Below are 25,997 nucleotides of genomic sequence, written 5' to 3'. Positions count from 1 at the left end.
CAATTATTCGCGCCATCGTAACCTACAAAGAAAGAATGACTGAAGTGACGTAAGCAAGTCTATTCAATGATCGTGGCAAGAACCATACTTGTGTTCTCGACGAAAGATCGGAACGGGTCCAAAAATGATGCGCATAGGGCATAGCACGTCATCAAAAGAGTCGCAAACCCATCGTCTTACTGACGGAGTAACGTTCTGTATAGAAGCAGCGGGCGTCTTCCATTTTGGTCGGTGGTCATCTCAAGCTGGCTGAATTAGACACAAAACGGGCCTGGAGCCTTCGGTGATCGAGCGAATCGAAGCGGAGGACGGCGTTTTTGGGCTGTGTGCGTTCGTCGTCTGTGTGAATGGTTCCGACATCAATACATAGTCCATCAGTGCATCAGCGGTCGCAGTCGCGGATAATTCCGATTTGTTACCCCAGAATAGCCACCTAATTACCGCCTCTCCTCAAATGGGTTTTCCGCGTATTCCAACCCATCGTGCCTATCGTCTCTGTGTGTACGCTGTAGGTTGGGGCTGTTCCCGAAGAAGTGATACAGGCCGTTTGGGTAGAAGTCCGAATTTAGCTGACGTGGGATGAAATGCAGCGGGAGGTAAGAACATAACCAACATGAAGGTTGAGATGTCTGACCCCACGCAGGCTGTAACGAAGACCCATTAGATATTTCGCGTAAACGGAGGTGAACAAATTAGTGAAGCGAATGTCAATGGAAGCGCCGGTATCGTTTAATGAAACAATCTCTGGTGGCAGGAGTAAAGGGATGCGTACCTGGACGCTCCCTGGCCCTGATCGTATTGCTGTATCTTCGCCTTGACTTTTGAAACAATTGAAGAGAATGTCTTCTTGCCAGCTAGTGGTTGCCGAAGTCAGTCACCGACTATGATACGAGAACTGAAATACACACACTCTGCTATCTAATTGCCGCCTGCGCCGTACTACGGCGGAAATTGAGGATGGGTGGATCGACAAAAGCATCGATCCACCGTTCGCGGTTGTTCGAATTTCGAAAACAAAGTTATGTAAGCAACGTCTCAGAATGGCGAGCTCCTGCCGCGTGGCAGTGTCGAAAATCCTAATTGAGTCATCTGACGGACTTGTCGTCGCTCTCCGACGTCCACAACCAACTCCCGACTGATTGACTATGCGTTACTGCGTGGAGGGGCTCATTGGTCGTTGCATCGCATATTTTGATCCCATTCTCGAGGAGTATCATTCAAAAAAATGACAACACGGCACGCACATCTAAGAACGACTAGTACGAGTGAAATATGAGTATCCCGAAGTCGGAAGCATGACTCGATGATACACACCTTCTAGAGCTCATCGCCAATAAGATTGAGTCGCAGTGAGTGGTAAATGTTCACTCACATCTGGTCGCTAGGTCTTCTGAACCAGCTTCTTTTACGATGGCATGAGGGTCCCAGACGGACGCATGTGTGCCAGCGCCTACGACTAGCTTTCCATCATAGGAGAAGGTTAAGCAGTCTGGAAAATGATCATAGATCTTGCAGGTTTGAGACGTTCCCGAGAGGGATCGATACCCGTTTTCTAGGGTTGGTCCCCTTGGGCGGAGGAAGCTTCTGATAGCCTGGCTGACTAGCATCAGTAGACCGCTCAATCATGCTGCGCCGATCGCAGGGCCAGAGACACGTACAAGTTTGGTTTATCGAACGACAACGGGCGCAAGAAAAAGGAACGACAGAAACCTATTTGCCCGAGGGAGTTTATTCCGTTTTACAGGCGCTGAGCCTCGATGTCTTGCAGAATTGAGTTATGTTCGAGCGCCTTCTCGAGCCCGACCCTGGAGCCATTACGCTGAGATGACTAATTTATTTGAAGTTTAGAACAAGAATGCAAAAAGAAAATGAAACATACCATACCCCTTGATGGCGGGCGGGCTCTTGGTCAAATCAGCGGTCGCGATAACCTTAAATACGAGTCAACAAAATCACTCAGAAGAAATACGCACGGGAGCGGTCATGGGCTCCTTGATGTCCTGAATCCTGTGGTTAGCTGGTGTGATCCTCAAACCCTCCAATACAGGCTGGGCCTTGGCGGCAAACAAGAGCCTTTGTTTGAGGTCTCAGGCGCCTTTTCGGCTTCCATGTCCCTCCCTAACACAATCTCATCTTCATCGGCGTCTGATCATCCTCATGAAAGATGGCCTTCTCGTCATGCGCAGAGCGAGATGCAACTTCCATTTTGACTGCGTGGGCCTCAGCGTTCTGCTTAACCTTCCTCAGGTGCTCGTCGTCGCTGTTCTCTGTCAACCGGCTAAGGATGTCCCTAGTCGACCAATATATTTGCAAGGCATACGAGCGCTCATCATAAACGTAGTTCTAGTTCAAGCAATCAGATTTCTTCTCGTGAATCGAGTTTGAAACGCTTACATCGTTAGGCATTTGGTCAACATGGACCGCTTCTCGATACCAAACTCGGGGACAACAACGTCGAACGCAGCATCAAGGACGCTAGCAACCTTAGCTGGACGAATGTCAGGACCGTATCGCTAAGTGAGGTCCGAGATTAGAAGCCACAGCGTCACGGTCCGTGGAGAATTTAGGTTCCACTGCCATTCGTCAGAATATGACAAAGACAGTCACGAAGTGTAACTCGCCTCCACCCTGAAAAACTGATTCGATTTGACGGTGCGCAAGAACATCCGCGTAGTGCCGAATAAGAGAGGTAAAATGTGTGCACCACGAGAGGAGACATCGACTGCGATATTGAGTCGATTGGCGCGTTCGGTATGAAGTTGTAACTGGAATAGGATGATGATGACTCGCAAGACGTCCCTCGAGCGGCGTATCATGTCTACGAAGCAGGGCCATACGTTGCGCGACGGTGATATTAGTTAGCAGCATGAGCTATAATTGTTCAGATCAGTCCTCGGTATAGCTCAGGTGCAAATTAAACACAAACGTCTTCAATGATGTTGTTTGCGTCGGCGTTCTCGGTTTGCTCGCCGTCCACTCGCTGATCGGCCGCTTTCGTCTAGGGTAAATTCAAGGCGCTTGGACGATAGGCTAACGGCGCTATCCTGGAAGACGAGAAGTCAACCCATGGACAATGGAGAGAATGTCCACTACCACAGAGCCCACCGTTGAAGCGTGTCGGAAGAGTCGACGACTGAAGGAAACGGTACTAGCCGGAGGGAGAAGGTTCCAGAATGCAGGAATGAAATGCACACGGCAATTTAGGGTATTGTCATTATCTTCGTAGCTCGCTTTTGCGACAACGAGCTGAGGGTCTAAGAAATGTGCTGCAGCCTTTTCAGATGACGATCATTCGCTGAGTAATAATAAGACATACCTCCAAAGCGAGCCGAGGAGAAAATTGATGGCGTATCGCGCCCATGAGGTTATTTCTACTCAGCAAGTCATTTCGAGGGCCTGGTCCCAGGCGACTTGTGAATTTGAGATTAATCTTGTCATTCAACACTTTCTGCACGATTTGGAGCGGATATGAATGTCAGGTGGGAACGAAAAGGTATGGAACTCGCCATAACAGAGTGACGAATGGCAAATTGAGAGACACAGACTCCACGCAAGCGGGTGAGGATGCCTCTCGAATCATAATCTAGGTCATCATCGCGTGCGAACAACGTCGATGCGTCAATTCCACACGTCACAGTGCCTCTTGGCCGAATGAGGTGATCAAACACTTCTTGATTACGATCGATCCTCCAACGTCGAAGATGCGCACGTATCTGTCAAGACGAATAAGAGGGTCTGACGAAACTTTGAAGTGTTGTCAGATATTGCATTGGAACTGGACTAAAGACTTTCACCTTCGTAAGCCTTCTGAATTTCAAGGAATTCCACAGCTGCAGTGTCCCTTGTCCGTTCCCCGCTTTGCTTATCGGGGCGAAAAATTACAGACAATGCTCTGTAGCGTTCCCGTATTTCGTTTGCGGAAGCGGTAGTTGGCACGTTTAACACTGAACTTTTTGATACGTCAGTAGCGGCTCTGGACGCTATCACGATGCGAACGACGTACTAAAGTATTCATTTCGCACCGGGTCTACGCGTGATTTGTCCATGCTGGCTTCCCAAAAAAAATAATTTGCGCGTACGTGCGTGCAGCACGAAGCTGCTTTGCGAGACCATTCAGGACCTTGAGGTCATGGATGATCGCTAATGTACTGCGTTCCGGAGCGACCACGAGATCGCCCAGAATGTGACCGTCGATAGCTTTCTGAGCGTCGGTATATGACAGTTTCACGCAAGATCTAACATTAAATGAATTCAATTATTCTGTGCACGGTGCACGGAAATATAACGCTTACTTGATAACGGTCTTGCCCAACCACTTGTTGACGATTTTGCCCTCCTTGGTCATGGCGAAGACGGCCGAGGATGTCAGACGTTCAACACCCGGGTTAAGACTGCGCGCCTCTTCGCTAATGGTGGGAGGAAGCATGGGGACGGCGCGCTGGTTGCCATCTTGCGAGCATCGCGGTCAAGAGCAGCGTTAGGCTTGACGAAGTAAGCGACGTAAGCGACGTGCCGCACGCCCACGTCATAAGTGATATCGTCGTTGGCTTCAATGGACAGTGCGTCATCAAGGTCCTTTCCAGACTCAGGATCAATAGTAAAGATGCGCTTTTTCACGAAGATCCTTCCGAGCCTCAAATTCCCTCTCTGGGACGCTGTATATGGTATGGTCAGCTCACATCTTGTGAGAGGTAGCCAGGAACTCACGTCCAGGGTGTAGGAAGCAGGCATTTGAGAACGCCGTCTGAGAACTCCCCTGTAGGGAAGTTGCAGTCCTTCAACAAAGCACTGGTTTCCACTTCGATGTCTCCAATGGGACCAAGCTCTTCAGCCAAAGTACCGAATGGATGGAGCGAACTAATGAGCTACGGAAGAAGCTATTGAATTGGCCCATAGGGGAATTGAAAGCGTTGACACCTAAGTTTCCACCCATGTCGGTTAGTAATGGGCTTTGGACGCGCCTGTGCCTGTTTGGGACCAATCCTGGAGTTCGCAGCGAGAGGACCTGGTTCGAAGCGAGCTGCTGCGGGTACAAAGCTTGTTGCTGCGGCTGAAGGCTGAAGCGCCTCAATATGGTTCTGGAGGGCGATCTAGAATAATTTCAGCTACACAAAGCATGCAACACAATTAGCCACATACCTGTTCAGCCGTAATCCCTGTCAAGTCACCTTCAGGCTTCCTATGGGGTCGTTCATCGAAAGAAAGTTGGTTTGTTGCTGAGGGAATCTGACGTCTTCCTCGTTGATAGGCGGACGTTAAAGCCAGTTCTCCTACGCGCTCCAAACATGAAACCAGGGGCAATCGGCGGACGGCCAGTGCCAGCGTTGAGTGAATTTAGTGTCGACGGTATTAGGACAAACAAATTAAGTTTCACATACAAAGAGTGTGGGATTGGACTGAGGACTCACGTACTACGACTCGGTTGCAAAGCATGTCAAACGAACAGCACGTGACTGTCCACCCATATTCAACCGCTCTAAAGAAACTTGTTCAGCGAATGCGTATTTGCAAAGTTTCGTTGGCTTATCACCTTGAGGAAGCATTAATGGCTCTAGGATTGACCTGCGTCATTACTTGAGCGAAATAATCGGTCAGAAGCATAGAACGACGCTTGCCATGAACCCATCATGATATCGACGCCATAAATGCGAGTTGGTCGCCCAGTCCATGCCCGGGCCACAAGCGTTCTCGAGAGCACATATAATCAGGTTGGGTGTGCGAAGGTCTAGTTGACAGGCGCGCCGCGTGCCATGAGATTTGGCAGGCGTGCACTCCTAGCATGGGCCGTCCACCCTGCCTTAGAATATTAGCTGATTCAGCTCTGTCTCACAGCCCGCTAAAATCTCGCACAAGCAGTTGAAACACGTTTTTATCAGCACGGCAACATCGATGATCCGATAACGCTGTCAAATATCTTGAGAGGCCGAAGATATGCGTCCTCGAATTTACATGCATCCTCGAGATCTGCTGATGCATTTTGTGCGGCGGAAAGTCCAGATGTCACAGGTCCTGAAAGTAGATTCATGCCTTTGGCAGTCTCGTTGACGTCTCGAAGTGCCGATTGGGTATCGGCGCTTTGTTTTGCACCAGGGGGAGCATCCTGAACCTGGTAAACAACAAAACTCACGGAGAGAGCATAAAATGAAAGGTGACCTACCTCAATATTTGAAATTGATGAGACACCTTCACGATCGACGTTCGGGAGAACAGGGTCACGGGTGCGTGAATCCTTCAAGTTCGAGCGCTCGTGTACGATATCAGCTTTATCACAGTGCACTCACTATTCATTTCGACTCACAGAAATCTTTTGTATTTCACCATTCATGACTTTCCCCAGAAACCGACTTATTTTGCCACGAGGTCGGCCCTAGACAAGGGATGCATTGACAAGAGTCAGCGTTTCGAATGTAACTTGATGGATATCAGCCCCGTACCGGGAGTTCCGTAGCGTTTGCTTCATTAGATGTCTCGATGCGTGGAGGAACAGACCTCGAGTTCCCATCGTTCATGGTGAAACAGTCGAATTTGATGATCAGTCTGAGCGAAGAGTAGAGCCAGAGAGCGTCAAGAAGTTAGGGTGTGCCTCCGAATACACAACAGTCATTACTATATGACAGCAAACCCCGTGACAATATTTACTGCTGTATTGGCTTCAGGCGCTAAACATTGCCGCATCGGGTGGGCGCCAGCAAACTCCAGAACACGCAAGGGAATCGAAGGAACAACTTAAAAGATAGATTTGTACGTAGTAGTCGGTCACGGGAAGTTGCGTCCGCGGCTCAATTGAATTGACTCAGTGCTTAACCACATTGTAGCACGGTCCATGAGTCGACTGACGGATCAAACTTAGATCATAGTACGTAGTATTTGCCGCAACTTGAACCAATGCGAGTTGTTGAAGGAGTACAACAGTTCGAGTTGTATTGATACAGATTGGTTGCAGACTATTTCAGATGATCGAGTCGCGATCGGACCACTTGAGCTTGAATATTGAATATTGAATTTCCAATTGGTGCTCACGCGCATGATGGGCATAAATATTGACGAAAGCCATATTAGCACTCTAGGAACACTACGACTAGCGAATAGGCACTTGTTCGCTTCCATCTGTTGACCTGACGCATCAATGCCGTGGAACTTGGCGCGCTTATAACATATCTTTGAGCACCGACCATGACGCTGACCAGTCTTCCACACGATGTGTGTTACCAACTCTCCCAGTCACTCAGCGCACCATCGCATAAGCACGAGTGTTCACAACGCTATTATACTCAGACCTTTCCGGCAGCAGCAGCCGCGTTCTTTTTCTGTTCCTTTTAGCTTTTCAATCTGCTGCAAAAAGTCAAATAAGCACAAGCCGCAACGCCTTCAAACTAAAAGACAAAACGCTCACCAAAAGTCTCTCCTCCTTCCTCCTGGCCATCTCATCCGCCTTCTCCTCCTTAGACATCCCAGCCATACTAGGGATGATATGGGCGTTGATCGAGTGCTTGAAGCGGGTGAGAATGCTGGTGCGAGAGGGGAAGGTACGATGGGTCTGCGGGGTTGTGGTGAGAGCGTGCGTGAGATCTGGGAGGGACGTGATGTAGGCGAGCGATTTGTAGGTCGAGACGATGATGCCATTGCGCCCCATTCATCTGAAGCTGTATCAGATAAATCAGTAGGGACATTATGGAGGAGTAAACAATCCATACTTGGAGAACCGGACCGCAGCGATAGACCATCGATGGTACTCCCTAGTTTTGATTCTACAGCAGGCTCGAACGCGTCTACGAAGAAAAATGACCTCAGTTTCGATCCAGTGATATCTTGAATGGTCAAAGGACGTACTCCAATCCTCTTCATCGGCATTGATATCAATCAAATCGTCATTCCACGAACGACTACTACCCTGCCCTGCCTCGTTGGTAACCTCGTCAACGAGCGTAGAGATTGGCGCTTTATTCCCGCCCAGCTGTAGGCCTTTGCTTCATACTGGATTTGCGGAGGGAGAAACAGGTGTCACAGGCAAAGGACTGGCGCTACCATTGATGGTTGGTGCTAGTGTTGATCCTTTGATGGTACTTGAGATTATTGTTTGCATGTCAGCGGGGGCAAGCTGAGCGACAGATCTTTGTAAGCCATCAATATCAAGAAAAACAAATTAAACGTGCCTTTTTTCCCAGCGAAGATACAGCCCACCCTGTGAGAGCGGCTGCAGTGCTCGTCGCAGAGTTCACAGGGCCAGCCTGTGTGTATGCACCTGGAAGCCTCGCGGGTGGATCTTCCCTGCCGTCTTCTGTGGATGCTGTCTCTGGCTATGAAAAAGGGGTATAAGCTGGGTTGTGTACTACAGACGTACCATAGTCGAAGCGTGAGCTTCTAAACGCTTGATAAAAAGCTCGACAGCTTTGAATGCCTGATCACGAACCAGTCTGTACATATTCAGCCATCAACATACATCAAAGTAGTAAAACGAGAGCTGTAGACTCACTTTTCTTTATCCAGCGTAGCGCCTACAATAGCCGGAACGGCTTTACTGACCACGCCCTCAATCTCGAAGCACTCCGCGGTTGCCATGAACGCCATAACGCCTGCCACGTGGGCGTGGACGAACAAATCCTTCAGCGCCATGCTGAATGCAGAGACGAGAACTTTCCGTTTGGTATTATATCCTAGCGAAATTCCCAGCCGGTCAATAAGGATACATGTATTAGTGCGGATGGAAACTCTGGGTCTGACTGGAGGCGGGCGAGATGGCGGAGGAGGTCGTTGTTGAGTACTCGGTCGGATAACTTGAGCATTAGCGACATTGGTCGCACCTTCAAGGTCAACATACCTTGGGATACCTTGGGGGAAAGTGGAACGATAGTGCGGACAGTAGCTTCCCAGATGATGGCTGAGCCAAATCTTATCAACAACTGTTTTCTTATCCAGTTTCTCGACAAACTCGGGGAGACTATCGAGAAGCGCAATGCGTGTGCCACGGTCGGCACTCGTAAAAAGTGTGACGAGGGGTGCCACGACGACTGAGCCATAGTTGTCGGATGCAACATTCTTTCCGAATCGGAGGACGAGAGGGACGATGGTTGGTGCAGAGGCACCGAACTCAAACGCAGAGGCAAGACATTGAAGAACACGATAAGAGACGAATTTGGGGGGAAATGAAGATGCAGATTCCTTTAGCGTGCTAGTCCAAGTCGCTGAGTAGTTGGTGGGTATTTGAAAAGCAACGCGTACCGTAGTAAGGATGCCTTATCAGATTCACTACTCAGGGTGAATCCGTCCAGTCCAGCGCAGACCTTGACAAGCCGGTTATGTGCGAAAAATCCATATTCTTCTCCATCCGACTCTGCCATACCAATGTCTGGTAGGTTTTGGTGTGACATGAGTCATCCGTGATTTGGCTTACTGGATGTGTGTTTGCTTCAGAAGAATACATACCCTGGATGAAATCTTATGTCTAATCCATCATCGTGATGTCCATGATCATGAACACGGAGCCAGCAGTCGTGTTGATGTACGATACGATAGAATGAGAATAGCCTCACCCCGGGAATGCAGGAACGAGGAGCTTACTAATGCCCAGAATTACTATCAGATCCCACGTTCCGATACTCTCGCTGCCTTGGGATCAAATTCAGGACATGTTCATAGAGCTAAGGAGTTGTGCACCTCCTGGGACTCAGACTTGTAAGACAACGAGAAAAGACAGACTCACCCGGACACTGTGGTTGTCAAGGAAAGCCAAAGGCTCATGAATGGATGGTGCCTTTCCCGTTAGTACCATCAAAGTACCATAGCCGTAGCCAACACTGAATCATGGCATCTACTCAAGACCTCCTCAAGCAAGCTGCAGATCTCACGTCCTCTAACCCAAAGCGCGCAGAGGAGCTTTACAAACAAATAACCGGTGTGCTGAACAGTGTATGACGCAAGTATGACATGACTAATGCTAATCATACTCTCAGCATCTCAGCAACCTCCAATGGATCGGCAGTCAATGCCAACAAAGTTATGAGGCGATCAGGTACGGTACCAGCCAGAAAAATGGCAACACACCCCATTATAAATTTTGCCTTTGTGTGCTAACTGAGTACGTAGCATGATAGTACAAGTCCAGGAGCAGACCGCGACGCTCTGAGACCTGCCATATTTCCCCTTCAACCTTGGCGGGCCACCTCCGAACGCTGAAGACTGGTCATAACATCTACTTCTTTACCACAGATTCTTCCGGTTGGTGATCTTCCCAGCGCTTGGTGCGATTATACCAGCGTCTATCGTGCCGAACAGTCCTCGACAACACGTGTAGTATGATCTGAACCCTCAAAACGCTGCAACCTTCCCTCTCAGCTGAACTTTATCCACAGTCCCCATATCCCCACCCCGTCTTTCTCTCTCTTATTCCATTCACCATCCTCGATCCTCATCATTTTGCTCCATCGTGCTATCATGCCTAGTTGCTCGGAAAGCCGATATATCAGAATTGAAGGCGAGTTCCTCCATATTACCTTCGTATCTATTTCATGATCCTCACACTCTATCTACACTGTGCAGTCATCAACGCCAGGAATCTTTTAATCCCCTCCTGGCGTATTCCCGCTGGCATTTGCGTATCCATCAATGTCGACTCGGGGAGATGCCAGAAGTCAGCCATCTGCGTCTTATCATCCGATCAAGCTGTAGCGTGGGGGAATACTGTAACCTTGTAAAGCTCATGGTGACTGACGCGATACCAGAACTGATCTTGAGTTTATAGGTCATCACACGCCTCACCTGCATTGTCAGTCGAGATCAGGGCATCCTATGAGTTTGTTCGAATGCTAGGCGCGCGGGAAAGGTCATTAAGTCTGCCTTCGTAATCGAAGCGGAATACGAGTGACCTGTGCCCTGTTGAGGACGAATCTCGTGATTCCTCATTAGACAACTTAGGGAGCGCTTGTCGCCCGTTTTACCAAACGTCGGAATGTTGTAGACCCTCACTCGAGCTATCACCCTCCATCGCGAGGCGCTGTCATTGCGTCCAGCTGGGCATCCACTTCGTGACAGCACTCTTAACCACCTTGCCCTTGCGCTCCAACAGTGACATGACATATCACATGCCAGCGAGGATCTTAACGAGACCATCGATTTATATTACCAATCCCTTCGGTCAACGCAGCTTGATCCAGAGCGCTATGTGACTCTTCACAATTTGAGTTCAGCACTCTGCTCTCATTTCATGCGACTCAGGATGATAGGCCATTACTCTTTGCCAAGAGTCATTGGCAGCTCGGTCTTCACTTCACCCGGGCAGGTATTTCAGCTACATGCGGCTGCAGGTGGCCTATGTGTCTCGTTATCAGATTCTACGCGACCCTGTTGATTTGTCGCTCGCAGTGGAGAACTTCCGACTGGCATCAAGGCATCCTACTCAAAGATTTCCGGAACGCATCACGGAGGCTATTGACTGGGCTCGTCAAGCAGAGGTATTTCAACATGAATCTGCCCTAGAAGCATACCAGATGTGCTTTGAGCTGTTTGACAGCCATATGATGACGCAATCGTCGATCATCTCACGGCGCGAGGTTGCAGCCGCTTTTCGTGGTGCGCGACCACTTCCTGTAGATGCTGCCTTGTGTGCCATACGTCGTGACAATATACGACGGGCAGTCGAGCTCGTGGAGCAGGGCCGTGGCCAGCAGTGGTCACTGGCATTGCGGTTCAGGACGCCACTCGAAGACCTCAAGTCTAGGAATCCCGAACTAGCTCGCAATTTTTTAAATCTTAGCACGCACCTGTCCGATGCTCTGGATTCTATAGCCAGAACTGACAGAGCTGTTGCTGATCAGGCAGCAACAGAGTATAGGAGACTCACAAAGCAATGGGAAGCTGTAGTAGCTGAGACACGTAATCTTCGGGTGTTCTCGCGGTTTTGCTCCCACCTTCGTACGAAGATTTGCAAGTGGCAGCACGCCAGAGCCCGATTATCATCCTCATCGCCAGCCAGAACTCGTGCAGCGCCATCATTGTCCCGACATCGGGAGGCCCCCATCATGTTCCTTTGCCATCCATCGCTCTCGCAGATCTGAAGATTCTCAAGGATCGCTTCGCCAGGGCAATACGAGATGCATCTCGAATGAGCCCAGCGGAGTCAAGGACGGATCTAATAGTGCTCCTGCGGATAATATGGGACGAGGTCGTGTTGCCCGTCGTCAACGCACTCGAGTATGTCCTCAAACTAAAGCACCGCTCTCGAACCTGATTATGTCCAACTGCAGATTTCACGTCCATTCCTCTCCATGCAGCTCACCCGTTCCAAACAAAGTCAGATCGTTCTGGCAAGGAGCCATGCCTGGAATATCTTTACATCTGTTCTTACACGCCGACACTTTCAGCTTTAATCAGATCTAGACAGTTGACGAAGAAGGGCGTTCCTCCGTCCTTTGTGGCGATTGGACAAGGTCAACCGGGTGCAGGGAAAGGCAAGGCGCTCTTAGCTGTCGACAGCAAGCTCGAGCTTATCCGTAAGCTCGTCCCGACAACTGCCTACTGCATCACTATTTCTGGCGACGCAGCCACGCGAGCAAGTGCACTCTCAACTTTGCAGCAGAACGCCTGGGTGCACCTTGCTTGTCATGGGAAACAGGACCCTACGGAGCCTAACAATTCACGTTTTCTTATGAGAGACGAACATTTGACGCTGCTCAATATTGTGGAGAGACATTCCGCAGGCTGAGTTCGCATTCTTATCTGCTTGTCCTACTGCCATGGGCGATGAGAAGATGTCCGAAGAAGTGGTTCACCTTGCAGCTGGTCTCCAGTTTTCAGGGTTCAAGAGCATCGTTGGCACGTTGTGGGAGGTCGACGATGCCATCGCAAAACACGTGGTTGAAGCTTTCTACAGGTATATGTTCGGAGATTTGAAAGATGGTGGTGTCATGGACTGTACGAAGGCGGCCTGGGTACTTAACTGTGCTACGCATGCTGTGAAGACGGAAGTGCCGCTCGAGCAGAGGATGGTTTTTGTTCATATCGGTGTGTAGGTCGTACTGCTATCGTCTGTACATGTTATTGATCCCGTGAATTTCAGAGCAACACAGAATGAGTGACATGGTATTTCACTGAGGTACTGGTCTCAATATGACTTGAGTGATTTGTCCGCTCGTTGTCCCTGCGTGTTTGCGCATCTGGTGCACGGGCATTTGCATGATATCCCCAAGGTATATAGCCGTATATATATACCTAGGGCCACTGCCACCCGAGTAGCCCATGGATCGGAGCGATCGAGACTAGAAGCAATAATCATGCCCTGTGCACCGAATAAGAATCACATTCGGAAAGTTTAATATGGTACTAACATATTCATCGAACTCGGGTGCAAGGATTTTAGCCTTCAAACTGGTTAGAGCCGAGCACGTAAATAATGATGAGGAGTCACACCTTCTCCCGGCAGAAGTCTTGTAGAGCAGCTATGGTCAGCGCGCTCTTTCGAGGCCAATAAATCACAGCCTCCGCGATGGCCGATACCGCGCTGGTTCGAACGTACGCATTGTTGTGCTCTGACAGACCCATTAGGATTTAAGGTATAGAAACATGGACTACATACCCAGATAGTTCATGAGCTTGTCAAGGAAGTCTTCTGGAACATCCAAGCCGTTATCCTCCCACAAGTGTTTGGCGAGACGGACATTCTGCTCATCGTCATCGTGGCAGGCTACCCAATGTTGCGGAGACCAATCAAGATCAGTCAAATCGAATGGCTGCGAAAATGATGAACAGACATAGCGCAAACTACAAGCAAATGATACTGACCTGGATGGCTTGCAGACGAGCGTTCCTGACGTAGACCTCTTGCAATAGTGTGCCATCCATGAGCACACCAACCTCATCGCGGGTCGCGTTCGGCTGCACAGCCTCTCTGAGGTCAATGAGAACAGATGACGCTTCCTTGCTAAGTCGCGGCTGATGCTTTATGACTTGGAGGACGTACTCCATAGTTGCTTTTCTGGGAAATGCTGCATCCGAAACTGCAAGAATATTAAAAATGCATCGATTCTTACACTGAAGACGAACATTCGCTGCAGTGAAATCTGATGATATCGAGCACGAGAGTTACTTGCTCGAGTGCTTCATCACCATCATCTTGCCCGGCGTCTACCCTACCCTTCAGCAACGCCTGTCCAAGGAGTGGAAATGCATAGGAAAAGGTTGCGGCATCAAACGGAGTTTGTTCTGACAGCGATCACAGACGATAGAGAACGCGTAGCACGAGAGCTGGAGAATCGTCAACACGCGACTGGTTTTTCAGACGACAGATGAAACTCACAGCTAAATTGTTCAGCCTCGGTTCCTCGGGCACTGATGTTATTCTAAGGCTTCGCAAGGTCGCTACACCAACCCACTTACACTTATGGAAAGAATCCAAACGTGCTGAGCAGCACTTGGCGAGGTCCTAGCACGGAAAAAATAAGTGCAAACCACACAAAGGAAACCCACGCAAACCTACCAAGTTTCAAATGCTTGTGACCCCACAAGCCTCGATCCTTGACCCATAGCTCCCTCCAACAAGAGCGATAAAATGAAGGAAACATACATGCGCAACTCGGGGACATTGATGGACGCTAAACTTTGAATGTATGACAGCCCTCGTTGCAGATTGAGTTTGATAGTGGCGACTCGCTGCCGCACAATTTCTTCCTTGTCCAGCTGTGCTTGTACGAGTGCTTGAGCTTGCTTTGACGGCGTAGCTGTCGCGCCACCCTTCTTATTCGCAAGCGATTTACGAAGCTCGGCCTCCCAGCGGGCAATATCGGCGTCTTTCCCCTTCTAAGGACCTTCCTCTCCCTTCTGAGAGGAAAGAACTGCGCAACAAAAACACAATGAATATGGCGTAATTCCTATGATTCATTTACTTACCATCTACGTATGTCATGCCTTCTGGCGTTTCCCAGATACCGGACTCAGCCTCAGACAGTTGGGCGCATGTCACGTCGTGTAACGGAGCGCACGCGTCCAGCTTTCCATAGTGATACAGGTTGGTCTTGTGTTGTAGGATAGACGCAACGCTCGCAAACTTACGAGTATATGACTGCAGTCTTAGATGCCCACTGTGTTCGAAAGCCACGTCACACAAATCCAATTCGATCGCAAAAACAAGACGCGTATCCCTGGTGCCGTCAGAGCGCTCGCACACCGAGCTCGATCTACCATGTCGAATTCTTTGTTTCAGTGTTGAACATACAGCTGAGCAGAAAGTGAAAATAAGTCGTTACCTTGGATCATACTCGAGCAGATATCTCGTCGAGGTTCGAAATTGCATCACTAAGCGCCATCGAGGCCTGGTGAAGGAAGGCTCTGGCGCGCTCAGATGTTTCGAGCTGTTTCATAGCCGAACGAAGTTGGGGATGCTGGAAAGAACATCAGCAACGTTGCAGAGGGTACCACGAAGGGCATATCAACATATAATCTTGCAGCCTGCAGCCATACATCCTGGACACTGCTTGCAGCCCGCTTGTATGAGTTTCCTTGCAGCATGCGGCCAGCACGTTCTTTCAGACAAGCAGCTGCAATCTAACAAGGGGCGTGTCGAAGATGTGACTGAACGAGCAAGTCAAAAAGATTGCGGGTGCGTTTGATATCGCCGATTTTGGTCTCAGTCTTGAGAACGACGCTATTGAGCGACGTGAGGTACCCTTGGGATTGACGGATGAAGCAAAGCCAGAATTAGTCGATGTCTCAGAGTCTACGAGGCAATGAATATGGTGTTAAGAACATTATGTATGTGAAGTAGAGACGTACTTGATTGTATTGGACGAAATGACAAGAAAAGATCCTACTTGGAAAAACGCATTCGGACCCATGCAGAAGCAGTCCCAAACGCGAGATGTTGATGTATTGGCGTGAACGAGGTCCGAAAACAATTGGGAGCGAGTCCACATGAGTGTGCGAGAGTCAAGAGGCGGAGGGGGCAAAGCAAGTGACGTGGGGCTGTAGACCATCGAAGGGGACCAAAATTCTTCGTGTTTGTAGTCCCTAGGTATTGAAAGGATCAGTTTGCAGCAACCGGACGCCAGGGAAAAAGATATGAAGTCACCTGAGTCTCCTCACCCGAGTCTCCTCCCTGTAGCTGACCCAGGATGAAGATCAGGCCATAACAGACGGATGAGACGTGCGGTTGGAGAGATGAGTGGTGCGGGGAGTGTATTGAAGTACCTAGTGTGAGATCTGAACATGTTAGTACGAGAAACGAACGTTAAAGAAGGATACGAGCTCACCTGCCGTCCTCCTCCTGGTTTGCCAACAGGAACAAAGGTCGGGCCATAAGTTGATAACAAAAGCCACGGGCGGCGAGCTTTTGGCGCAGGGACATCGCAGGGTACTGTAGATTAGGATGATAGATAGTTGAGGTCAGGGAGTGTGTTGAAAAAACGTTATGAGCTTACCTGTGCCTCCTCCCAGTAAGGCAACGAAAAACAAAGTTCGGGCCATAACTTGGAAAGGAGATATGCGGGTGGCGCGATTTTAGCGCGGGGTCATCGTTATGTGCGACTTGACAAGTACAGAGGGTGTCGAGGTGCCCAGAGGTCGTGGTGGGTTACGGGAAGGTGAATCGCGATACGTTGCGCGACGGTGATATTAGTTAGCAGCATGAGCTATAATTGTTCAGATCAGTCCTCGGTATAGCTCAGGTGCAAATTAAACACAAACGTCTTCAATGATGTTGTTTGCGTCGGCGTTCTCGGTTTGCTCGCCGTCCACTCGCTGATCGGCCGCTTTCGTCTAGGGTAAATTCAAGGCGCTTGGACGATAGGCTAACGGCGCTATCCTGGAAGACGAGAAGTCAACCCATGGACAATGGAGAGAATGTCCACTACCACAGAGCCCACCGTTGAAGCGTGTCGGAAGAGTCGACGACTGAAGGAAACGGTACTAGCCGGAGGGAGAAGGTTCCAGAATGCAGGAATGAAATGCACACGGCAATTTAGGGTATTGTCATTATCTTCGTAGCTCGCTTTTGCGACAACGAGCTGAGGGTCTAAGAAATGTGCTGCAGCCTTTTCAGATGACGATCATTCGCTGAGTAATAATAAGACATACCTCCAAAGCGAGCCGAGGAGAAAATTGATGGCGTATCGCGCCCATGAGGTTATTTCTACTCAGCAAGTCATTTCGAGGGCCTGGTCCCAGGCGACTTGTGAATTTGAGATTAATCTTGTCATTCAACACTTTCTGCACGATTTGGAGCGGATATGAATGTCAGGTGGGAACGAAAAGGTATGGAACTCGCCATAACAGAGTGACGAATGGCAAATTGAGAGACACAGACTCCACGCAAGCGGGTGAGGATGCCTCTCGAATCATAATCTAGGTCATCATCGCGTGCGAACAACGTCGATGCGTCAATTCCACACGTCACAGTGCCTCTTGGCCGAATGAGGTGATCAAACACTTCTTGATTACGATCGATCCTCCAACGTCGAAGATGCGCACGTATCTGTCAAGACGAATAAGAGGGTCTGACGAAACTTTGAAGTGTTGTCAGATATTGCATTGGAACTGGACTAAAGACTTTCACCTTCGTAAGCCTTCTGAATTTCAAGGAATTCCACAGCTGCAGTGTCCCTTGTCCGTTCCCCGCTTTGCTTATCGGGGCGAAAAATTACAGACAATGCTCTGTAGCGTTCCCGTATTTCGTTTGCGGAAGCGGTAGTTGGCACGTTTAACACTGAACTTTTTGATACGTCAGTAGCGGCTCTGGACGCTATCACGATGCGAACGACGTACTAAAGTATTCATTTCGCACCGGGTCTACGCGTGATTTGTCCATGCTGGCTTCCCAAAAAAAATAATTTGCGCGTACGTGCGTGCAGCACGAAGCTGCTTTGCGAGACCATTCAGGACCTTGAGGTCATGGATGATCGCTAATGTACTGCGTTCCGGAGCGACCACGAGATCGCCCAGAATGTGACCGTCGATAGCTTTCTGAGCGTCGGTATATGACAGTTTCACGCAAGATCTAACATTAAATGAATTCAATTATTCTGTGCACGGTGCACGGAAATATAACGCTTACTTGATAACGGTCTTGCCCAACCACTTGTTGACGATTTTGCCCTCCTTGGTCATGGCGAAGACGGCCGAGGATGTCAGACGTTCAACACCCGGGTTAAGACTGCGCGCCTCTTCGCTAATGGTGGGAGGAAGCATGGGGACGGCGCGCTGGTTGCCATCTTGCGAGCATCGCGGTCAAGAGCAGCGTTAGGCTTGACGAAGTAAGCGACGTAAGCGACGTGCAGCGCGGTCCTGGCAGATCGTTTAAGTGACTCAGCGTACCTGGACTGGGTGTCGCCGAGGCGTCACGCGTCACGCGTTGTTCAAGTTGCCAATGCGCGTCAGTGACTCAGCCACCCAAGGTCAATGAAAACGCGGGTGGAGCCAACAGATTATGGATGAAGATACGCAGGTGTGCGCGATCATGTTGGTTTCTTAGCTTTGTTTATTTTCTGTTGCAGGATCTTATAAGAGTACTAGTTGATAATGCTGGCTGTTCTGTAGGCGGTCTAAAGCGAGCGCAGTTCAATAAAGGACAGGCGCGTTTTGAATTGCGGTCGTTTTTGTCTTGACTGACCAAATCTCTGACTTTCACGCGAAAATGGTAAGCCTAACGCAAATACCGTCACTGTGTACTGGATGAGTGAGCTTCCTTTCAGTAACTTGCATCTCGGAAACACCCAATGAGATGTTGATGAAGTTCGATGACGAAACTGCAAAAGATGAAATACGTTGTCTCTTTAGGCATGAGCTTGTGTCCTCTCAATAGGCCAGGCTCACTATATAGGGAATTCTCTCCAGGGAACCGAGGATCAACGGTGTTTTGCCTCCCCTGAGTCAACCGGAAACGCACAATCAAGCTTCATATATCTGCTGGCCGGATTCACATACTAATGTTATGTCCAAAGCAGGAGGAGGGACGCTACGTTGTGTCGATCAACCAAGATGCAACATCGCGACTGATGGAATAAGTGAGACGCAGCATTTGCGCAGCATCCGGCAATAAGATTCGTGTCGTGGGATTCAGTTGCTAAATAGAGACGCTTAGGCTTTGTCCCTGATCTGATCAACCTTCGAAGTTCCGAAGCACTCTGTCCACTGTTCAGGCTCTCACTCGAAGATGGACTTCGACGCGGATCACGATGTGCCAGATCTTGTACGAGCCTGGCACCTATCAGCTCGTTCATCGACCCATCGTTCCCCTCGACCCGAGGATCTACCATGAAGCCATTTATCCTTGGTTCGTGAAACTCCCTCGGGCGAATAGGTTTCTGTCGTTCCTTTTTCTTGCGCCCGTTGTCGTTCGATAAACCAAACTTGTACGTGTCTCTGGCCCTGCGATCGGCGCAGCATGATTGAGCGGTCTACTGATGCTAGTCAGCCAGGCTATCAGAAGCTTCCTCCGCCCAAGGGGACCAACCCTAGAAAACGGGTATCGATCCCTCTCGGGAACGTCTCAAACCTGCAAGATCTATGATCATTTTCCAGACTGCTTAACCTTCTCCTATGATGGAAAGCTAGTCGTAGGCGCTGGCACACATGCGTCCGTCTGGGACCCTCATGCCATCGTAAAAGAAGCTGGTTCAGAAGACCTAGCGACCAGATGTGAGTGAACATTTACCACTCACTGCGACTCAATCTTATTGGCGATGAGCTCTAGAAGGTGTGTATCATCGAGTCATGCTTCCGACTTCGGGATACTCATATTTCACTCGTACTAGTCGTTCTTAGATGTGCGTGCCGTGTTGTCATTTTTTTGAATGATACTCCTCGAGAATGGGATCAAAATATGCGATGCAACGACCAATGAGCCCCTCCACGCAGTAACGCATAGTCAATCAGTCGGGAGTTGGTTGTGGACGTCGGAGAGCGACGACAAGTCCGTCAGATGACTCAATTAGGATTTTCGACACTGCCACGCGGCAGGAGCTCGCCATTCTGAGACGTTGCTTACATAACTTTGTTTTCGAAATTCGAACAACCGCGAACGGTGGATCGATGCTTTTGTCGATCCACCCATCCTCAATTTCCGCCGTAGTACGGCGCAGGCGGCAATTAGATAGCAGAGTGTGTGTATTTCAGTTCTCGTATCATAGTCGGTGACTGACTTCGGCAACCACTAGCTGGCAAGAAGACATTCTCTTCAATTGTTTCAAAAGTCAAGGCGAAGATACAGCAATACGATCAGGGCCAGGGAGCGTCCAAGTACGCATCCCTTTACTCCTGCCACCAGAGATTGTTTCATTAAACGATACCGGCGCTTCCATTGACATTCGCTTCACTAATTTGTTCACCTCCGTTTACGCGAAATATCTAATGGGTCTTCGTTACAGCCTGCGTGGGGTCAGACATCTCAACCTTCATGTTGGTTATGTTCTTACCTCCCGCTGCATTTCATCCCACGTCAGCTAAATTCGGACTTCTACCCAAACGGCCTGTATCACTTCTTCGGGAACAGCCCCAACCTACAGCGTACACACAGAGACGATAGGCACGATGGGTTGGAATACGCGGAAAACCCATTTGAGGAGAGGCGGTAATTAGGTGGCTATTCTGGGGTAACAAATCGGAATTATCCGCGACTGCGACCGCTGATGCGCTGATGGACTATGTATTGATGTCGGAACCATTCACACAGACGACGAACGCACACAGCCCAAAAACGCCGTCCTCCGCTTCGATTCGCTCGATCACCGAAGGCTCCAGGCCCGTTTTGTGTCTAATTCAGCCAGCTTGAGATGACCACCGACCAAAATGGAAGACGCCCGCTGCTTCTATACAGAACGTTACTCCGTCAGTAAGACGATGGGTTTGCGACTCTTTTGATGACGTGCTATGCCAAAATGGAAGGTACCGAGCGGGTCAGTCGGACTTCTCACATACCGCTAAGCAAAGGTACATAAAATGTGGGTATTTTGCGATTCCTTCATAGTGCTTTCCAGACACCTGACCGCCGTCTTGCAACCCCCGTCGCATTTCCTTAACTACTTTGCAATGGGCAGGGCGCGCGCTCATAATAGGACGCCGAAAGGCCATGAGGTGCTTGGACCCTCTAACGTTGTCTCCTGTTAACTCAAAGGCTGTAGGGAATCAAACCGTATATCATCAGCGATGCTGGTGATGTTGCCCGACACGCCGCTAAACTGCGAGGCACCGCCAAGAGTCTTGTTCTCAAAACAACATCTGTTCCTCTCCCTGTACTCGCGAATAAAGCGCGTGCGCGCAGACGGTCTGCCCAACGCGAAAGATCCTTTATACGCAAGGTTCAGCACAACGCCAAATTATGGCAGAAACACGCGCCGACATATCGTATCTCAGGTGCCAACATCGACGCCTTGTCAGCTCGTCCGAAGCCGTCCAATCAAGGTAAATTAGAAGCGCAAAAAACGATCGATAGCATGGCACATTGGGACTCGGACGCTAGTTCCGCTAAATTTTGCGATGAAGAAGGAAGGTTGTTGGCGGCGTACTTCGCCAAGCGGATCGTGCGTAGATCTGCAAGTCAACGCAGAGTAGGCAAAGTATGTTCTTTTTTGCTCACCAACCCTCGTACTTATATAGTCATTTAGCAGGCACCAATATATCGTCGTGGCTCCGATACACCGTCTGTACTCGGTCGTACAGCGGTGGATGTCGAAGCGGCTGCTGCTGCAGGCCACAAAGTCCTAAATGATGGTCTCAACGTGCGTTATTTCAATTCTCGTGAAGGTCGCGCTGACGTCATCGTAGGACGAGTTGCTTGAGGATACTTTATTCGCAACACAAGTCCTGCACCATTTTTGCCACCCGCACAAATCGCAGAAGGACGGCCGGCACGATTTTAGAGACTTTCTTATGAGGTATAGGCGGAAGCCCGACGAAGCAGCGAAAGAATGCGCAGATGATGAGGATGCGCAGCTCGATTTCGTCCACGACGGACTCACCTATAGATTGGCCGACGAGCACGAAGCATCTGAACGTACGGGCGTCACGCACCTCGTACACGCGTGGCACATGCAAGGCCACCACACGACGGAGGTTGTTTTAGTTTCTTGAGCAGTGTCACCGTATTGAACATTCCTCAGAGTCCTGTGAAGCCATCAGCTGATATGATGCGGAACGCGCAAGTCGCGCAAGCTGTGCAGTGGTACTTAGCGTACACTCGGCCGCTCGCCCTGACCTTGCAGGAAATGTTCAAAGTATCATGGCCGGAATACTATCAAAAGTACCGAGCAGCCTTCGAAGCCGGTGTATGGGTCGAGGACGATCCCGGACCATGGCTTGGGAGGGCAATCGTATGGAAATTGCAAGTTCTTCCGCATCGCGACGGTCTCGACGGCGGGCCTACCGCTATATTTCCTCTTGGCCATTTCACTGGCGGCGAATGCTATTTGCCGGACTTGCATATTAAACTTCAGTGCGTTTCAAAATTGATGACGTTACAAGCTCACTAATTATGCTTAGATATCGTCCAGGAGATGTCTTGATTTTTTTGTCGGGCGATTTATATCATGGAGTGGGCGATTGGAAACCAATTTCGGGAATTTCTACGCAAGGTATCACGCCAGGACGTGTCGGGAACGTCTTTTTCACCCCGGCGGATTCACTGCATGCCCTGAAGGATAAACCTCCCCGGTGGTCCAAGAGGACCGCCGGCGGAGCTCTCCCTTCCTCACGTTGATCAAGGTATCACTGCAGGACCTAACCGAGGCTCTTCTTGCAGCCTCGGTGCGTTCTACGTGGGGGTGTAATGGGCGACAATGTGAAGTCCTCGACCGCCACTAGCACTACATAGATTTTTTGTTGAGAGCGGCTATACTTTGAGAGTTCGGTGGTACCTACTATGTACGAGCTGTCCTATCTTGCTGTCAAATTGATTGCGGGTCCTCATGACTCCCCTTTCATCGATGCATCCCAGAGCCTCCGCAGAGTCCATGGGAAACATTGATACCTGACTCAGCACGGTATTTGTCGACATCGATTTCGACGAGATTCGAAAGTATCCTATTTATCGACTGTCCCAAAAGATGAAGGTACTTCGGTCCAGATTGGACAATGCCTGCGCCCTCTTGGACGCAGAATAACTTCCAGAAGACCTGATAACCAAGGCCGAGGTTTCGGCTTCAATGCGTCTACTGGATGTTATTTTTGCATGGCTTCTCGCGCCCAATAACTCTGATCATTATGGACGGGCGAAGCTTTCAGAAATATTTTTGTACCATATTCTCTGAGCCCGGCGCCAACCTTATTTGAAAAATCAGCCTCAGATGCAGGTAGGCGCCTAGGCCTGAACAAAAAGATGGTAACAACACCGCGTGAATTAATACGATACGATCTTTCTTACTGGGGTTGCAGTCGGACCGCAGCGATGGACCGTTGGCCAGATGACGCTTCTTGATGGGGGTGCGAGGACCGCTCGAGGGTTAGCACAGGAAGGAATTAAATTGACAAACAACGGAGTCGGGGACTGGCGCTCCCCGCCGCTACGAAGTAGATAGTGGTCGCTCTGTAGCTTTCAGTAGCACAATCCAACCCACTGATGCATTTCAGTAAAATTCAATAGGCGAAATCATCTGATGATATTCTGAGACTGAGAGCATTACAAGAGCGCGACTGGTTATCACATTTCAAAATCTATATCGTATGGCCCTGGAAATTGGAGGGAGGGGGAAAGGCCGATGTATTCTGCTCTCTGCTCATCAGCTATGGCTACTGCGCTGCCAACAATCAGGCTCTCCAGCGAGCACCCCGACCGTACCAGGAATGCCTTGAATGCATCGTGAGGCCAGGTTGACAAGCCATGAACTTCCAGCGTGCGTAGACTGGGGAGTGAGAGAGCGTCGAGCAGGTCAGATAACGTGTCTACATAAAGACATAAGAATCGAAGTTTGGCGTGCATGAAAGGCTTCAAGTTTTCCTCGTCCCCTAGGTATGTGTCAATCGTCAATGAGGAGAGGTCGGGAGCTACCTGGAGCAAGTACAGAACGGAGTCATGGGTACTTGCATCAAGCGAAACTTTCGTTAGAGATCTCCACATGGGATCAAAAGACTCCAAGTCACCAAGGCCTAATCGATATGATGCCTCGAAATCGAAACTGCGCAGAGCAGGTAGTTGAGATGCAGAGCATGCAATACATGTTGAAACCTCGTCATCCATATCATCAGCAATGCGTACAGACAACTGCTCGACGGCTATGAAGCCTGTGAACAAATTAGGTGTAATTGGCAGCGGGGAATCGTAGAAGTCGACAGTGAGAGATGTGATCTGATGAATATAAGGCTGCAGAAGGTTTCGTAACTTGGCCGAGTCGCTGGTGAAGTCGGGCCACAGGAGGGCCAATGAGACTGGACGTCCTTGGGAACGCTTGAGCCATGTGTCGTAGAAGACAGCACGTCGCTGCCAGTCTCCGCATTCTATTATCACTAACAGCCTGCACCACAAGCTAGGCATCCCCACGGCAACATCTCTCCATTGTCGACAGATTTTGGTCAACAATAGGGGAGCTTCAAGCAGGCTTGATGAAAGCGACAGGTCGTCAAGGCGGTCAAAACAAGGCGCCATATCATGCAACGGCGGGAGTGCTTCATGGAAAATGTGGGATAGAACTTCATTTGGCAGGCGCTGCTGGTATTCAGCGATTTTGGTGCGAGTGCTGAGCCCCCCATTCATCATAGGACCTGAGAAGCGACGAAGGAATCGCAAAGTGGAAGAGAGACTCCCCCCACCTCTTATGTACCTTTAGAAAGCCACATACACCTACTTCGCACGTACGTATAAGTTGTTTGCCGCCTTGACTACACGATGCTCGCTTGCCAATGCTGGCATCCTCACGGCACGCCGAGTTTCGATTCAATATTGCTTCTCATCGATCTGATCCTCGAGGACGCCCAGTGGGTGGAAATTCGACCGGCGTTAATGGAGTGCACGATTCAGGAAAGAGAGAGCCGGAGATCCACAAAGGACGTCCGGATGTCCGCGCTGGCCTACCCCAGCCAGTCAACCCAACTTATTCGCGCCTACAGGCCAGACGCGTCCATCATAACCTACTGAGAAAGAATGGCTAATGTGACGTGAGCAAGTCTATTCAATGATTATGGCAAGAACGATACTTATGTTCTCGACGAGAGATCGGAACGAGGACCGAAAATGATGCGCAGAGGGCATAGTACGTCATCAAAAGAGTCTTTGGAGTCGCAAATTCATCGTCTTACTGACGGAGAATGTTTTGCATAGAAGCAGCGGGCGTCTTCCTGACATCTGGACCAGAGGCCTGAGGCCCCTACATATGACTCATTCGATGATTGGAAACATAGCGGAGAAATATGTACTTGTTTGTCACGTATTGTAGCAATTTCGACAGCATGATGACCGCGACGAGAAAACACGCATCGTAGTTAAAGTACCGTTGTTGAGAGGAGCGAGGAGATGCGAGAGAAAAGCACGCGTGAACATGAACCAGATGGTCTGAAAGGACCGCGGTGATTATGTGCAGAGGAATTGTGATAACCTGGCGCGGAAGACTGAGCGCGTATCGATCAGACTTAAGAATGGGCTAGTTGAGACGACGACAACGCTCATAACCACCGTCTGGAGCGTCGTCCAAAAACCTCCCCTGATACTCCTGCTCGAGCTCAGCCGAATATCCCATCCCGTAGCGTCCGCCTGAACTGTCAAGGTTATAATCATTCAAAAAAATGACAACACGGCACGCACATCTAAGAACGACTAGTACGAGTGAAATATGAGTATCCCGAAGTCGGAAGCATGACTCGATGATACACACCTTCTAGAGCTCATCGCCAATAAGATTGAGTCGCAGTGAGTGGTAAATGTTCACTCACATCTGGTCGCTAGGTCTTCTGAACCAGCTTCTTTTACGATGGCATGAGGGTCCCAGACGGACGCATGTGTGCCAGCGCCTACGACTAGCTTTCCATCATAGGAGAAGGTTAAGCAGTCTGGAAAATGATCATAGATCTTGCAGGTTTGAGACGTTCCCGAGAGG

At 49.7% G+C, this 25,997-nt stretch overlaps 9 protein-coding genes across 9 annotated transcripts; 2 read left to right on the top strand and 7 right to left on the bottom strand.

Annotated features, from left to right (window-relative positions):
• Window positions 1-2,118: 2,118 nt before the first annotated feature.
• Window positions 2,119-4,426, bottom strand: F5891DRAFT_1209863 (uncharacterized protein; the record flags this gene model as incomplete). The annotated part of the gene is made up of 13 exons (XM_041369156.1): window positions 2,119-2,267; window positions 2,321-2,343; window positions 2,395-2,513; window positions 2,608-2,871; window positions 2,927-2,998; window positions 3,036-3,044; window positions 3,106-3,246; window positions 3,317-3,448; window positions 3,513-3,642; window positions 3,669-3,744; window positions 3,795-3,949; window positions 4,080-4,235; window positions 4,293-4,426. The coding sequence occupies 13 exons, from the start codon at window positions 4,424-4,426 to the stop codon at window positions 2,119-2,121; spliced, it is 1,560 nt and encodes a 519-aa protein (XP_041218345.1).
• A 165-nt stretch (window positions 4,427-4,591) lies between these two features.
• F5891DRAFT_1197321 (uncharacterized protein) lies at window positions 4,592-5,287 on the bottom strand (the record flags this gene model as incomplete). Its single annotated transcript, XM_041368470.1, has 5 exons — window positions 4,592-4,655; window positions 4,708-4,857; window positions 4,918-5,090; window positions 5,140-5,179; window positions 5,232-5,287. The coding sequence occupies 5 exons, from the start codon at window positions 5,285-5,287 to the stop codon at window positions 4,592-4,594; spliced, it is 483 nt and encodes a 160-aa protein (XP_041218344.1).
• A 585-nt stretch (window positions 5,288-5,872) lies between these two features.
• Window positions 5,873-6,509, bottom strand: F5891DRAFT_1197320 (uncharacterized protein; the record flags this gene model as incomplete). The annotated part of the gene is made up of 4 exons (XM_041368469.1): window positions 5,873-6,106; window positions 6,158-6,244; window positions 6,299-6,367; window positions 6,435-6,509. 4 exons carry the CDS (start codon window positions 6,507-6,509, stop codon window positions 5,873-5,875), a joined length of 465 nt encoding a protein of 154 aa, XP_041218343.1.
• A 701-nt stretch (window positions 6,510-7,210) lies between these two features.
• Window positions 7,211-9,368, bottom strand: F5891DRAFT_1209860 (uncharacterized protein; the record flags this gene model as incomplete). Its single annotated transcript, XM_041369155.1, has 10 exons — window positions 7,211-7,313; window positions 7,394-7,489; window positions 7,531-7,643; window positions 7,695-7,769; window positions 7,831-7,912; window positions 7,976-8,111; window positions 8,182-8,297; window positions 8,342-8,414; window positions 8,474-9,169; window positions 9,220-9,368. 10 exons carry the CDS (start codon window positions 9,366-9,368, stop codon window positions 7,272-7,274), a joined length of 1,578 nt encoding a protein of 525 aa, XP_041218342.1. The 3' UTR covers window positions 7,211-7,271.
• Window positions 9,369-9,801: 433 nt separating this feature from the next.
• Window positions 9,802-13,004, top strand: F5891DRAFT_1209858 (CHAT domain-containing protein; the record flags this gene model as incomplete). The annotated part of the gene is given in 10 exon segments (XM_041369154.1): window positions 9,802-9,906; window positions 9,951-10,009; window positions 10,207-10,238; window positions 10,537-10,627; window positions 10,739-10,819; window positions 11,212-11,275; window positions 11,325-11,868; window positions 11,916-12,186; window positions 12,367-12,673; window positions 12,693-13,004. The coding sequence occupies 10 exon segments, from the start codon at window positions 9,802-9,804 to the stop codon at window positions 13,002-13,004; spliced, it is 1,866 nt and encodes a 621-aa protein (XP_041218341.1).
• A 246-nt stretch (window positions 13,005-13,250) lies between these two features.
• F5891DRAFT_1197316 (uncharacterized protein) lies at window positions 13,251-16,330 on the bottom strand (the record flags this gene model as incomplete). Its single annotated transcript, XM_041368468.1, has 12 exons — window positions 13,251-13,352; window positions 13,402-13,520; window positions 13,568-13,721; window positions 13,774-13,988; window positions 14,035-14,137; window positions 14,368-14,413; window positions 14,468-14,787; window positions 15,246-15,368; window positions 15,403-15,531; window positions 15,798-15,993; window positions 16,069-16,173; window positions 16,236-16,330. 12 exons carry the CDS (start codon window positions 16,328-16,330, stop codon window positions 13,251-13,253), a joined length of 1,707 nt encoding a protein of 568 aa, XP_041218340.1.
• Window positions 16,331-17,373: 1,043 nt separating this feature from the next.
• F5891DRAFT_1197315 (uncharacterized protein) lies at window positions 17,374-18,168 on the bottom strand (the record flags this gene model as incomplete). The annotated part of the gene is made up of 4 exons (XM_041368467.1): window positions 17,374-17,486; window positions 17,537-17,691; window positions 17,822-17,977; window positions 18,035-18,168. The coding sequence occupies 4 exons, from the start codon at window positions 18,166-18,168 to the stop codon at window positions 17,374-17,376; spliced, it is 558 nt and encodes a 185-aa protein (XP_041218339.1).
• Window positions 18,169-21,846: 3,678 nt separating this feature from the next.
• Window positions 21,847-22,672, top strand: F5891DRAFT_963963 (uncharacterized protein; the record flags this gene model as incomplete). Its single annotated transcript, XM_041376061.1, has 3 exons — window positions 21,847-22,038; window positions 22,089-22,408; window positions 22,456-22,672. 3 exons carry the CDS (start codon window positions 21,847-21,849, stop codon window positions 22,670-22,672), a joined length of 729 nt encoding a protein of 242 aa, XP_041218338.1.
• Window positions 22,673-23,611: 939 nt separating this feature from the next.
• Window positions 23,612-24,661, bottom strand: F5891DRAFT_1209854 (uncharacterized protein; the record flags this gene model as incomplete). The annotated part of the gene is made up of 1 exon (XM_041369153.1): window positions 23,612-24,661. One exon carries the CDS (start codon window positions 24,659-24,661, stop codon window positions 23,612-23,614), a length of 1,050 nt encoding a protein of 349 aa, XP_041218337.1.
• Between the last annotated feature and the right edge of the window lie 1,336 nt (window positions 24,662-25,997).

The sequence above is a fragment of the Suillus fuscotomentosus genome (genome assembly GCF_016647785.1).
Source record: "Suillus fuscotomentosus strain FC203 chromosome Unknown F5891scaffold_119, whole genome shotgun sequence".
NCBI classification, from domain to species: Eukaryota; Fungi; Basidiomycota; class Agaricomycetes; order Boletales; family Suillaceae; genus Suillus; species Suillus fuscotomentosus.
Note: the sequence above shows the minus strand (reverse complement) of the source record. Positions and strands in the feature narration are given on the sequence as shown.